The sequence below is a fragment of the Salmo salar genome, chromosome ssa03 (assembly GCF_905237065.1).
Source record: "Salmo salar chromosome ssa03, Ssal_v3.1, whole genome shotgun sequence".
In the NCBI taxonomy this organism is placed as follows: Eukaryota; Metazoa; Chordata; class Actinopteri; order Salmoniformes; family Salmonidae; genus Salmo; species Salmo salar.
This window is the reverse complement of record NC_059444.1, coordinates 8,523,778-8,535,846: the sequence shown is the minus strand read 5'-3', so window position 1 is coordinate 8,535,846 and position 12,069 is coordinate 8,523,778. Positions and strand designations below refer to the sequence as shown.

Sequence of the window (12,069 nt, the reverse complement as noted above, 5' to 3'; positions counted from 1 at the left end):
TGCTTCTCTGAGATCTCTGAGATCTCCTTACTAAATGTAAATGCATTTCTGTTATCATTAGGCCCACATTTTAAAAAATTATTAGATTTCCTGTGCATCAAACCACATCCATTTCTCCTAAGGGAACAATACAATGGATTAACCACCAGAAGTACGCATGGTCTGAGGTATACTTGGAGATGTGCACACTTTACTGGGAAAACTGGGGCATGCTTGGTTTAGAGTCTTTTTTTGTGTGCACACACCTTTTGATAAATGAGGCCCCTGCTCTCTAAGGGCTTTAAACAGTCAAAAATAGGTAGTCAGAGATGTCAACACTTCACTTAACGCTGACATGTGCAGTACGAATGCAGTTACAATGCATTGTAAAACGTGTTATAAGAATACCACATTTGTTTTACTGAGAATTCTTAGCGATACCTCATTATAACTGCATTTCACTGTGTTCAAAAGAGGTAAACAGGCCCCTGGGTTCTCCAGAGGGGACTAGAAGTAAAGTCAGCTGGAACTACTTTTATGTCTTCTTTAGTGTTGTTTATGATACAGAATCAGTGTGCCAGGAGCAGTATCGATTCGATATCAGGGAGGGATGGGTCATGATTTAGTCATCAGATGGCTCTCTTCCACTTTAATGAAATGAAGGTTGAACTGAAAGGGATGATAACGTAATCAGAGACACACACACTGCTTCTGTATGTAGGAGTAATATTGAGACTTATGTCGTCCCCTTATTGCTCTCTTACGTGTGTGTGTGTGTGTGTGTGTGTGTGTGTGTGTGTGTGTGTGTGTGTGTGTGTGTGTGTGTGTGTGTGTGTGTGTGTGTGTGTGTGTGTGTGTGTGTGCGCGTGTGTGAGTTTGCCTGCTTCTGTGTCCTAGTCTTTGAGGGCTTTCAAAGTCACCTGCTTCACCATAAGATGGATAATTAAAGATGAAAGTCGTACCTCAAGCAGATGCAAACACTCTGTAGTGAGTGACGACAACATCTCCACATGAATTATGCTGTGTAATGAACTCACCCCCGTGACATCACATGATCCACCACCCCTACTCCAATATAATCATGTATGATTATCACATGTTATACATACATAATGTATCATATCATTCCCAACCAGGAAGTGTCAGAGGATACCTTTAATGAACATCCTCCATCCCGTTTCTCCTCCCCAGTTTACGGATGTACTATTTCCCGAAGGCAGTAACCTTGCAGCAGTGACCTTGTTGATGTAAACCATACTGACACTCCTATACTCCAGTGGTGAGACGGAGTATATACACTTATCTCTTATCAGTTGAAGGAAGAGAGGGGTACATCTCAATAGTCTGAGGTGATGCCCTCTCAGTTCAGTTCAGTAGATGTAACGGGTCAGGGATGAGGGATGACGAGGAGAGGAATCACCCTGTAGACTATTGAGATGTATCCATGGAAAACAGGAGATATAGGTCCCATTTTGATTATACAAAAGTGAGAGAAACTTTAAACGAGACCAACATAATGTCAATACTTGACCTGAATTTGCATAGTATCACAATAATGGTGTGGAAAATGCTGACTGGGTCAATTTACTTACTGAAATGATTTGGGTTATACATTAGGGGGATTTCCAAGTGGACTCTGCCTACATGATATGGCAACCCCACTATCTGACCACGGGCCAGGACAGGGTTTCTGCTTCCTCTCCTCATCCCTGACCCATTACATCTACTGAACTGAGAGGGTATCACCTCAGACTATTGAGATAGTGGCAACCCCCACTATCTGACCCACGGCCAGGACACAATCTGGCAACCCTGACCCTCAAGCGTTGCGTTGGGATGTTCCTGCGTGTCTGAACGTCATTGAAGGGAATTTGTCAAGATATTGTCCTGTTATCTAAATATCAGGCACCAATCTGGCAACCCTGACCCTTAGTCGCTGCTTCTAAAAAGAATACACAGACTCATGATAACTGCTAGATGTTATTCTCTGTTGAGAAAAACTCTCCACTAACAGAGAAGCTCTACACTGTTTTAAGTGTTTATGAATGTTATCTCACTTCTATCAAATATGCGAAGCAGTGAGTGAACTGGGTCAGTGTTATTGGGCTGACACCCACACCATTGTTTGGCGCTAATGTGACCAACTGTGCTTGGACACGGGTCAGCTTCGCACCACTATACTGTTAGCCCACTGAGCTAAGGCCTAGGCATTCGCTCGTGGAGCTAATGTAAGTCTTCAGAGCTCAGGCAAAGTTACTCATCACATAAACCAGATGGCCACTACCATAATAGTGTTACAAGACGCTGCCTGTCCAGCTGAATGGATTTTCTCCCTCTGGAAAATATATCCATTGGATGTTGTGGTCTTGCCAAGGTGGATACATCCCAATCTCATCTAACCCATTCAGAACACGTCAATGCTTAGCAGTGTTTTCATAATGAAACTATCACACGTTTTCATTAAAAAACACGCTCCCATGAACTCAATGCTAGAGAGATTGATTGCTGTTGTTATTTGCCGCTGTGTTGGCCCCATTTAGAATCACAATACTGTGATTGGCGCAGCGGTCTAAGGCACTGCATCTCAGCGCTAGAGGTTTCACTACAGACCCTGGTTCGATCCCGGGCTGTATTACAACCGGCCGTGATCGGGAGTCCCATAGGGTGGCGCACAATTGGCACAGCTTCGTCCGGGTTAGGGGAGGGTTTGGCCTGGGGTAGGCTGTCATTGTAAAATAAGAATTTGTTCTTAATTGACATGTTAAATAAAAGTAAAAAAATTACATCTTGTTATTCACTCACAAGGGGTTGTCTGTAACGATGTGCGCTGAGAGTCGGGAAGCAAGTTCAGGGAGTGAGTATTTTAATAAATAAACACAACATAATACAAAATAAGAAACAGGAACAGAAACAATAACGCCTGGGGAAAGAACCAAAGGGAGTGACATATATATATATATATACATAGGGAAGGTAATCAGGGAAGGGACGGAGTCCAGGTGAGTCTGATGACGCGCAGGTGCGCGTAACGTTGGTGACAGGTGTGCGCCATAACGAGCAGCCTGGTGACCTAGAGGCAGGAGAGGGAGCACACGTGACATTGTTTCATGGTCGATATGGTAATTTAATATGGTTAGGGTCAGGACCCTGTGACCTGTCCAGGAAAAACCCTAACCCTACTTATAACTGTTATATTATTATTTTGTTAGGGCCCTGACCTTTACCCTGGTCTGGTGACGTGGCCCTAAGTGTGTAAATGATATTGTGACAATTGACATTACCTATGTCATTATTATGGATGTGTAATCACTATGTAGGATGTACAATGAAGATGTTCATTGATATAATTTAAATCACTACCCAAAATAAAATGTGCATGATTGAAGAAAAAAAAAAGTGACCTAATTTACCAATATTAAATTTGATCAAGACGAACAATACAATTCCTGTCCTTTTTTTGTTGTTGCAGGTTATGCTTCTCAAAAGTCCTCTGTTGAGTCAGAAACAGAGTGAAAAGGGCTAAGGACTGCGTCACAACATTCTGCCCTGACCTCGTGACCCCGCACGGAGCCATGAGTAACCCTAAGGATGCCAGCGACACCAACGTCGCCGCCAACACCAAGACCGCGGTCACGTCAGCTGTGAGTTTAAACTTTACATCGATACACATTAGTTATTCTAGACCAGGGTTTCCCCAAACTCGGTCTCGGTGACCCCAAGGGGTTCACGTTTTGGTTTTTGACCTAGCACTACACAGCTGACTCAAATAAGCAACTAATCATCAAGCTTAGATCATTTGAATTAGCTGTATAATGTTAGGGCACAAAACAAAACATGCACCCCTTGTGGTCCCGAGGACCGAGTTTGGGAAACGGTGTTCTATACACACGCTCTACACAAACATTATTTGACATTAATTTATGTATATATTTGTTGGTGTTTTTATTGATTGGTCAGGTAATGCTTACATTGCACCAGTAGTACCTGTAAAGCCAATGTCATGCTCTATTACAAATGAATCAAAAACCAACTATCACCCCCAGTTGCATGTTTGATGAGACAGTTCCGCTGTGTCGAATGACCCCACGCTGTGTCGAATGACCCCACGCTGTGTCGAATGACCCCACGCTGTGTCGAATGAACCCACGCTGTGTCGAATGACCCCACGCTGTGTCGAATGACCCCACGCTGTGTCTAATGACACCACGCTGTGTCGAATGAACCCACGCTGTGTCGAATGACCCCACGCTGTGTCGAATGAACCCACGCTGTGTCGAATGACCCCACGCTGTGTTGAATGAACCCACGCTGTGTTGAATGACCCCACGCTGTGTCGTGACCCCAATGAGTAAAATGTGGTTGAAATTACATCATTACAACCATTATGACATCATTTCAATCAGTTTTGCTCAGTTTTGCCTGCTGGGACATGAGCTAAACCCCGCTAGCTAAGACCTAGTTTTGCCTGCTGGGACATGAGCTAAACCCTGCTAGCTAAGACCCAGTTTTGCCTGCTGGGACATGAGCTAAACCCCGCTAGCTAAGACCCAGTTTTGCCTGCTGGGACATGAGCTAAACCCCGCTAGCTAAGACCCAGTTTTGCCTGCTGGGACATGAGCTAAACCCCGCTAGCTAAGACCCAGTTTTGCCTGCTGGGACATGAGCTAAACCCCCGCTAGCTAAGACCCAGTTTTGCCTGCTGGGACATGAGCTAAACCCCGCTAGCTAAGACCCAGTTTTGCCTGCTGGGACATGAGCTAAACCCCGCTAGCTAAGACCCAGTTTTGCCTGCTGGGACATGAGCTAAACCCCGCTAGCTAAGACCCAGTTTTGCCTGCTGGGACATGAGCTAAACCACGCTAGCTAAGACCCAGTTTTGCCTGCTGGGACATGAGCTAAACCCCGCTAGCTAAGACCCAGTTTTGCCTGCTGGGACATGAGCTAAATCCCGCTAGCTAAGACCCAGTTTTGCCTGCTGTGACATGAGCTAAACCACTAAGACCTATGAAGTGTTTCATTTTTTTGGCACTGTTGGCTAGTTCCTCTCAGACATGGGTGATATGTGGTGGTACGACGCCCACACGCCAGCATTCCTGCCTAGATTTACTTATTAATACCAGCTTTGACTTAACCCCAATGCTCATATCGGGAGTGGGAGGGAGTGCTTGTGGGTGGGCGGTTAAGGTGGTCGTGATGATGCTTGCGTGACTGGGAGTATGTGTGTGTGTGTGTGTGTTTGTCTGATGAATGCAATTTCCTCCCCCTCTTGTCCGTTTTGATCTTTGAGGGCTGGTTGCTCTCGGTCAAACAATAGACGTTAATCTGAACAATTGCAGCCCACAGAAACACCTTTCATTACTGTGGCAATCTGAAAGACCATACACACCTGTCAAGCACTGCTGGGGTTGGTGGGGCATTACCACTCACTGGCCTTTAGCAAGGTTTTTTTTTTACCATATTTTTCTCCCCAATTTCGTGATTACGATCTTTTCTCATCACTGCAACTCCCCAATGGGCTCGGGAGAGGCGAAGGTTGAGTCATGCGTCCTCTGAAACATGACCCGCCAAACCGAGCTCCTTAACACCCGCTCGCTTAACCCGGAAGCCAGCTGTACCAATGTGTCGGAGGAAACACCGTTCAACTGACAACCGAAGTCAGCCTGCAGGTGCCCGGCCTGCCACGAGGAGTCACTAGAACGCGATGAGCCAAGTAAATCCCCCCCGGCCAAACGCTGGGCCAATTGTGCGCCGCCCTATGGGTCTCCCGGTCACGGCCGGTAATGACAGAGGCTGTAGTGGCGCCGCAACACTGCGATGCAGTGCCTTAGACCGCTGCGGCACTCAGGAGGCCAGAATTGAACTTTCAAAGGCTTTGTGGAATACACTGAGTATATCAAACTTTAGGAACACCTTCCTGATATTGAGTTGCACCCCCTTTCTGCCCTCAGAACAGCCTGAATTCATCGGGGCATGGACTCTACAAGGTGTCAAAAGCGTTCCACAGGGATGCTGGCCTATGTTGACTCCAATGCTTCCCACAGTTGTGCCAAGTTGGCTGGATGTCCTTTGAGTGGTGGACCATTCATGATACACATGGGTAAACTGTTGAGCGTGAAAAACCCAGCAGCGTTGCAGTTCTTTTAAAAAATACAAATATTTACCCCTTTTTCGTGCTATCCAATTGGTAGTAACAGTCTTGTCTCATCGCTGCAACTCCCATACGGACTCAGGAGAGGCGAAGGTCGAGAGCCATGCGTCCTCCAAAACACAACCCAACCAAGCCGCACTGCTTCTTGACACAATGCCCACTTAACCCGGAAGTCAGCCGCACCAATGTGTCAGAGGTAACACCGTAACACCTGGCGACTGTGTCAGCATGCACTGCGCCCAGCGTGCCACAGGAGTCGCTAGTGCACAGTGGGACGAGGACAGCTGAACCCTCCCCTAACTCGGACGACGCTGGGCCAATTGTGCGCCGCCCCATGGGTATTCCCCATGGGTTTCCCGGTCACGGCCGGCTGCGACAGAGCCTGGACTCGAACCCAGAATCTCTAGTGGCACAGCTAGCACTGCGATGCAGGGCCTTAGACCACTGCGCCACCCAGGAGGCCCAGCATTGCAGTTCTTGACAGACCGGTGCGTCTGTCACCTGCTACCATACCGCATTCAAAGGAACTTAAATATGTTGTCTTGCCCATTCACCCTCTGAATGGCACACATACTTAATCCATGTCTCAATTGTTTCAAGGCTTAAAAAAAAATATTCTTTAACCTGTCTCCTCCCCTTCATCTACCCTGATTGAAGTGGATTTAACAAGTGACATCAATAAGGAATCATCGCTTTCACCTGGTCAGTCTATGTCATACTCTGTATATTGACTCATGTATTCATTAAGTCAAGTCACAATGTCGTTCTACCAACAGTAGCCTCTATGCATACTGATTCTATAGCCAGCAGAGTGCCTCACAGAGTGTCTCATTAACTTAAACAAAAAAATGTTTTAATGTGTGTGTCAGTGTGGGAAAATAAATGGTATTGTGTGTAAAATTACAAAATAATTAAAAGCTAGAGCTGTTCCAGAGCTCTAGTAATTTAACCAATGTTGTCGTTCACTCACTGTCCGTGAGTCTGCTTCTTCAAGGAGTTACACATTAGCCAGGTTTAATTTCAGTGTTGGCGCTTGACTGGGAATGACAGTATTACCATAAATCTATTTTGTCTAGGTGTTTTATGTTCCTTGTGAGGTGTGTAACTGATTGAGAGTCACAGTTTGTTTGTCTAGTGTGTGTGTGTGTGTGTGTGTGTGTGTGTGCTCTGCATGCGTAGAACCCCAAGGCGGCCTGGTAATCTGCACAGAGATTATAAGCGAGTCCCAAATGGCACCCTATTCCCTATATAGTGCACTACTTTTAACTAGAGCCCAATGAGCACTGGACAAAAGTACTGCACTATATAGGAAATTGTGTGCCATTTGGGACGCCGGCTATGAATCTTATACGGGGTCATTATGTCACCGGACAAGGTCTACTTCCTGTCTGGACGGACTACTCTTGTCATGTGACCAGAGGCTTTCCAAAAAACTGTCCAAACGTAGCTTTTCCCTGCTATTTTAGATTGCCTTTTTGTTGTAATGCTCGACATGAGCAGCTAGCGTCCTTTCGCTACGTAACTGTGACAGATAGCTGATGCTACATGGACTTCCTGCTTGAAATCAAGGTGAGTGCCCTGGGGGCTGTTCCAGACAGCTGGATCAATGAGTTACCGGCTAACTGTTCAAAATTACTAATAACTTATAGACAAAAAAATTTACAAGGTATAATTGATTCGACAACCAATATCCAAAAATAGCTTTTCTTAATCAACCAGAAAATCAGGATTTATAACCCACAGGACACACACTGTTGTTTCCACGTCAGTTCAATTAAGTGACGTTGAACCAACATGGAAACGACGTTGAATTGACGTCTGAGCCCAGTGGGATGTGGCTGTTTATCAAAGTTAGCTGACTAACTTAATAATTCTATGGATGTAGCCATCGGGGTGAACAACATTGACAGAGGCAACAATAACAGTGTTCTTTCATTAAATGATTTAACTGAAACGGTTTAATAAATAATTTCTACAAATGATTGAATGGACTTGGTACACCATCAATTCCATGCATATGTGGAGTGGAAAAGAAAAGATTCGACAAGAAAATCACCTTGAAGATCTTCACATTTTATATTCAACACAGTTCTGATTTCATTCTATTCAATTATTTCATCATAACACAATTATTTCATTGTCCAGACAAGCTGTACTGAGCCATCGGTGTGATGCCAAATTCCTTCCCTTTTTGATAACAGTTTTTATAAAACATTGATTTGCTGTTTCCAGTGAAAGATGTTGTTTCCAACCTTTAAAGCTCATACACAGTGGTCTAATCACTTGGGACTGTAGTTTAATGAGACTCAAGGTCTCCCCCTACAAATGGATAACTGGATAACATACTGTAACTGGGCAAAACTGAATGTTTGTTTTCAGCAACACTCAATCATCTCAATCACCACCCAGCTAATATCACTCAGTCACTGTGAACATCACAGTAAAGAGAAAGATCAATTCTAAGAATAAGTGTATCAGGAAAGTTAAACGTGAAGATTACCACAACCCTTCTCAATCAAAAAGGGTTTTAGTACGTATTTATATGGTTAACATTGTGTTACAAAAATGATAACCCGGGAATTGAAATAACATCACGGATTGGACCCCACCACCGCAGGGGGAGAAAAGGCCACGAAAGGTTCAGACGCAGTTACATAACACCACAGCAGACTCTTAATAACCACCTGGTTTCCCAACACAGCGGGTCAAACCAAATGTCTCTGCCTTTGGTGGGAAAATGAACAGCAACACAGCCTAGAGTTTCAAATCTTAGTGAGCAAAGTAGCTGTTGACTATGGTTTTGATTCATAGGCACATCAGGTATCTGGGGGGTGGCAGGTAGCCTACTGGTTAGAGAATTGGGCCAGTAACAGAAAGGTTGCTGGATTGAATCCCTGAGCTGACAAGTTAAAAATCTGTCGTTCTGTCCCTGAACAAGGCAGTTCACACACTGTTCCCCCAGTAGGCTGTCATTGTAAATAATAATCTGTTCTTAACTGACTTGCCTAGTTAAATAAAGGTTCAATAAAAAAAAACATAAAAAAATATGCATGTATTCACTAAGATATGAGTTGGGACAACTGTGGGTTACAATATACAACAAATGATGTAGATGCCAGCCAACCAGCGAAATCAAATATATCAAGTTATCACGTGACTGTAGTATCAGTGCCTGCCTTCCATAAAGGATGGTCTATTTATAATACAGAGGCAATTCAATAGCAGGTCTCAGGAGGCCATTCCATTTCTGTGCAGGCACTGGCCAGATGATGCTAAATGTAACGCTACACAGCCATTCCTCAGTGTTTTATCTCTCTCAGCTCTCTGGTTTTCTTTAAAACTCCTTCTGGATCGGTGTCCCGTCCACGGGACGGTTGAGCTAACGTAGGCTAATGCGATTAGCATGAGGTTGTAAGTAACAAGAACATTTCCCAGGACATAGACATAACTGATATTGGCAGAAAGCTTAAATTCTTGTTAATCTAACTGCACTGTCCAATTTACAGTCGCTATTACAGTGAAAGAATACCATGCTGTTGTTTGAGGAGATTACACAATTTTGAACATGAAAAGTTATTCATAAACAAACTAGGCACATTTGGGCAGTATTGATACACATTTTTAAACAGAAATGCAATGGTTCATTGGATCAGTCTAAAACTTTGCACATACACTGCTGCCATCTAGTGGCCAAAATCTGAATTGCAACTGGGCTGGAATAATACATTATGGCCTTTCTCTTGCATTTCAAACATGATGGTACAAAAAAATACAAAATAACTGTTTTTTTTGTATTATCTTTTACCAGATCTATTGTGTTATATTCACCTACATTCCTTTCACATTTCCACGAACTTCAAAGTGTTTCCTTTCAAATGGTATCAATAATATGCATATACCTGCTTCAGGTGCTGAGCTACAGGCAGTTAGATTTGGGTATGTCATTTTAGGCGAAACTTGAAAAAATGGGGCAGATCCAGCTAATATCATATTTACTTAACCGTAGAAGACTAGTTCATATCAGCTAATATCATATCTACTTAACCAACAGTGCAGTTCAAGAAGAATAAAACATTTACCATGTAGACTAAAATAAAAAGTTATAATAAAAAGTAACACAATAAGAATAACAGTAACGAGGCTATATACAGGGGGCACCGGTACCGAGTCAGTGTGCAGGGGTACAGGCTAGTTGAGGTAATCTGTACATGTAGGTGGGGGTGAAGTGACCAGTCATAGGTAACAAACAAACAGCGAGTAGCAGCAGTGTACAAAAGGGATGCGTTTGCTCCATACATTTTATTTTTTTTAAATGTGGAGGTCAACTTACAGACTGTGGCTTTAAATTGAACCCCAAATAGTGTTGAAATGTTTTTCTCATAGATATTGTATGTAAAACGAAGGTGTGGGTGAGGTGGGTGACTTTCAAGAGTAGAGTAGAAATTATCAAGCAAAACAAGAGATGAATCCGTGAGCTCATATTCAACAGATTTAAGAGATTGTTTAAGAGGTTGTTTAGGCAAGAGTTCTAATGACCTCTATTGGAGTCAGGTGTTACTGATGAAATTAAATGAGACACATTAGTGTGTGTGTGTGTGTGTGTGTGTGTGTGTGTGTGTGTGTGTGTGTGTGTGTGTGTGTACTCACTGTGATGACAGTTTTTTTAATCATTCTTGAGACACTTTTTCTATGTGTGTGCTGTAGTATATTTGTACGATATAAAGATATTTACCCAAGTAGCACTAGTAATTAGGTCTTGTATGATTTGGATTGTTCACTTCTGTGACCTTTTCATAATTTACCTGTAGTATCACTCAGCTGTTTTAAGATTCCCCTGACGCAAGCATCTGAAATGATATTGTCAATGGAAATGTCAAGCTCTGAGCAGATGAAAAAACGTGACTGTTGTCTCGTCTCTAAGGAGCTGTGTCATGAAACAAGATGGCTGTTTAATAGGGGATCTGAGGTTAATCCTTTGTGACGTGGAAAAGTTTATTGTTGTGAGGATGTGGTCTGTTGATTTATCTTAGGACTCACTGCTCAGAGAGGGCATTTGCTGAATCACAGGAAACAACTTTTACTTTCACTCACTGAGTACATGCCGAAGGCTGATATACTGTGTGTAGCTATGCTAGCATTAGCTCAATGGTACCATACCTTTGCATTTGCGATTGTGGCTCTGGTTAGCATTAATATTACGATGACTAACCCTTGCATTTTGGGTATTTGTTTCTCCCCTATAGATAGTGCTATGAGTTTGAGGCTATGTTTGATTAAGTCAAACTCGTATTAGCATAGATTGTGGCCTATTTGATAGAGTTTTTTTTTGTCCTGTATTTTTTTTTTTTTATTATTAAACCCATACGAAGGTAAAATGTCTAAACGACACCAACCTACGTAACAAAAGGATGCAGGCTTGAGCTCAAACTAAGTGAACCAATGTCCCCTTGACTTTTCCCTTCCTTTTATCTAACCTCGTAGCCTTACCACAAAGAGACAAAATCTCAGAGACACTACTGTTTATGTAGCCATGGGGGTTGCATTAACCCGAAGCAGGCTAGCCCTGGGCCTGTATTCATAAAGTAGCTGATCTAGGATCAGGTACTCTCTATCCATGTAATATTATTTATTATGATCTAACAGGCAAAAACTCCTACTTTGCGAATATGGGCCCTGGCATCGGCGGGGCAATATTTCCCCTGCTACCCAGAGGTGGGCCTCCTCTGAAAACAAACTGGATGGACCAAAAGCACGCGGGCCACCAGTTAATCCTTGTGATAACATCCCCTAAGTTCCATCCTTATCAATTACATCCCACAGGCAGCAGGGGTCTGTAGCCTCCACCCTCAGCCCCGTTGTCAGTACATAAGTCAGTTTACTGGTTCAGTTTCATAGCATTTCATAACATTTCAAATTGTTTATTTGAATAGGGACAGATACAA

General features: G+C 43.4%; 1 protein-coding gene across 3 annotated transcripts in view; it reads left to right on the top strand.

Moving 5' to 3' along the window:
* LOC106597086 (anion exchange protein 2) overlaps positions 1-12,069 on the top strand; it is a 60,642-nt gene that overhangs the window by 18,401 nt on the left and 30,172 nt on the right. For all 3 annotated transcript variants that reach the window (XM_014188325.2, XM_045714460.1, XM_014188321.2), the window contains one exon: positions 3,449-3,620. In XM_014188325.2, coding sequence (XP_014043800.1) covers positions 3,552-3,620 — 69 coding nt within the window. In that variant the 5' untranslated portion in view covers positions 3,449-3,551. The remainder of the gene's footprint in view (positions 1-3,448; positions 3,621-12,069) is intronic.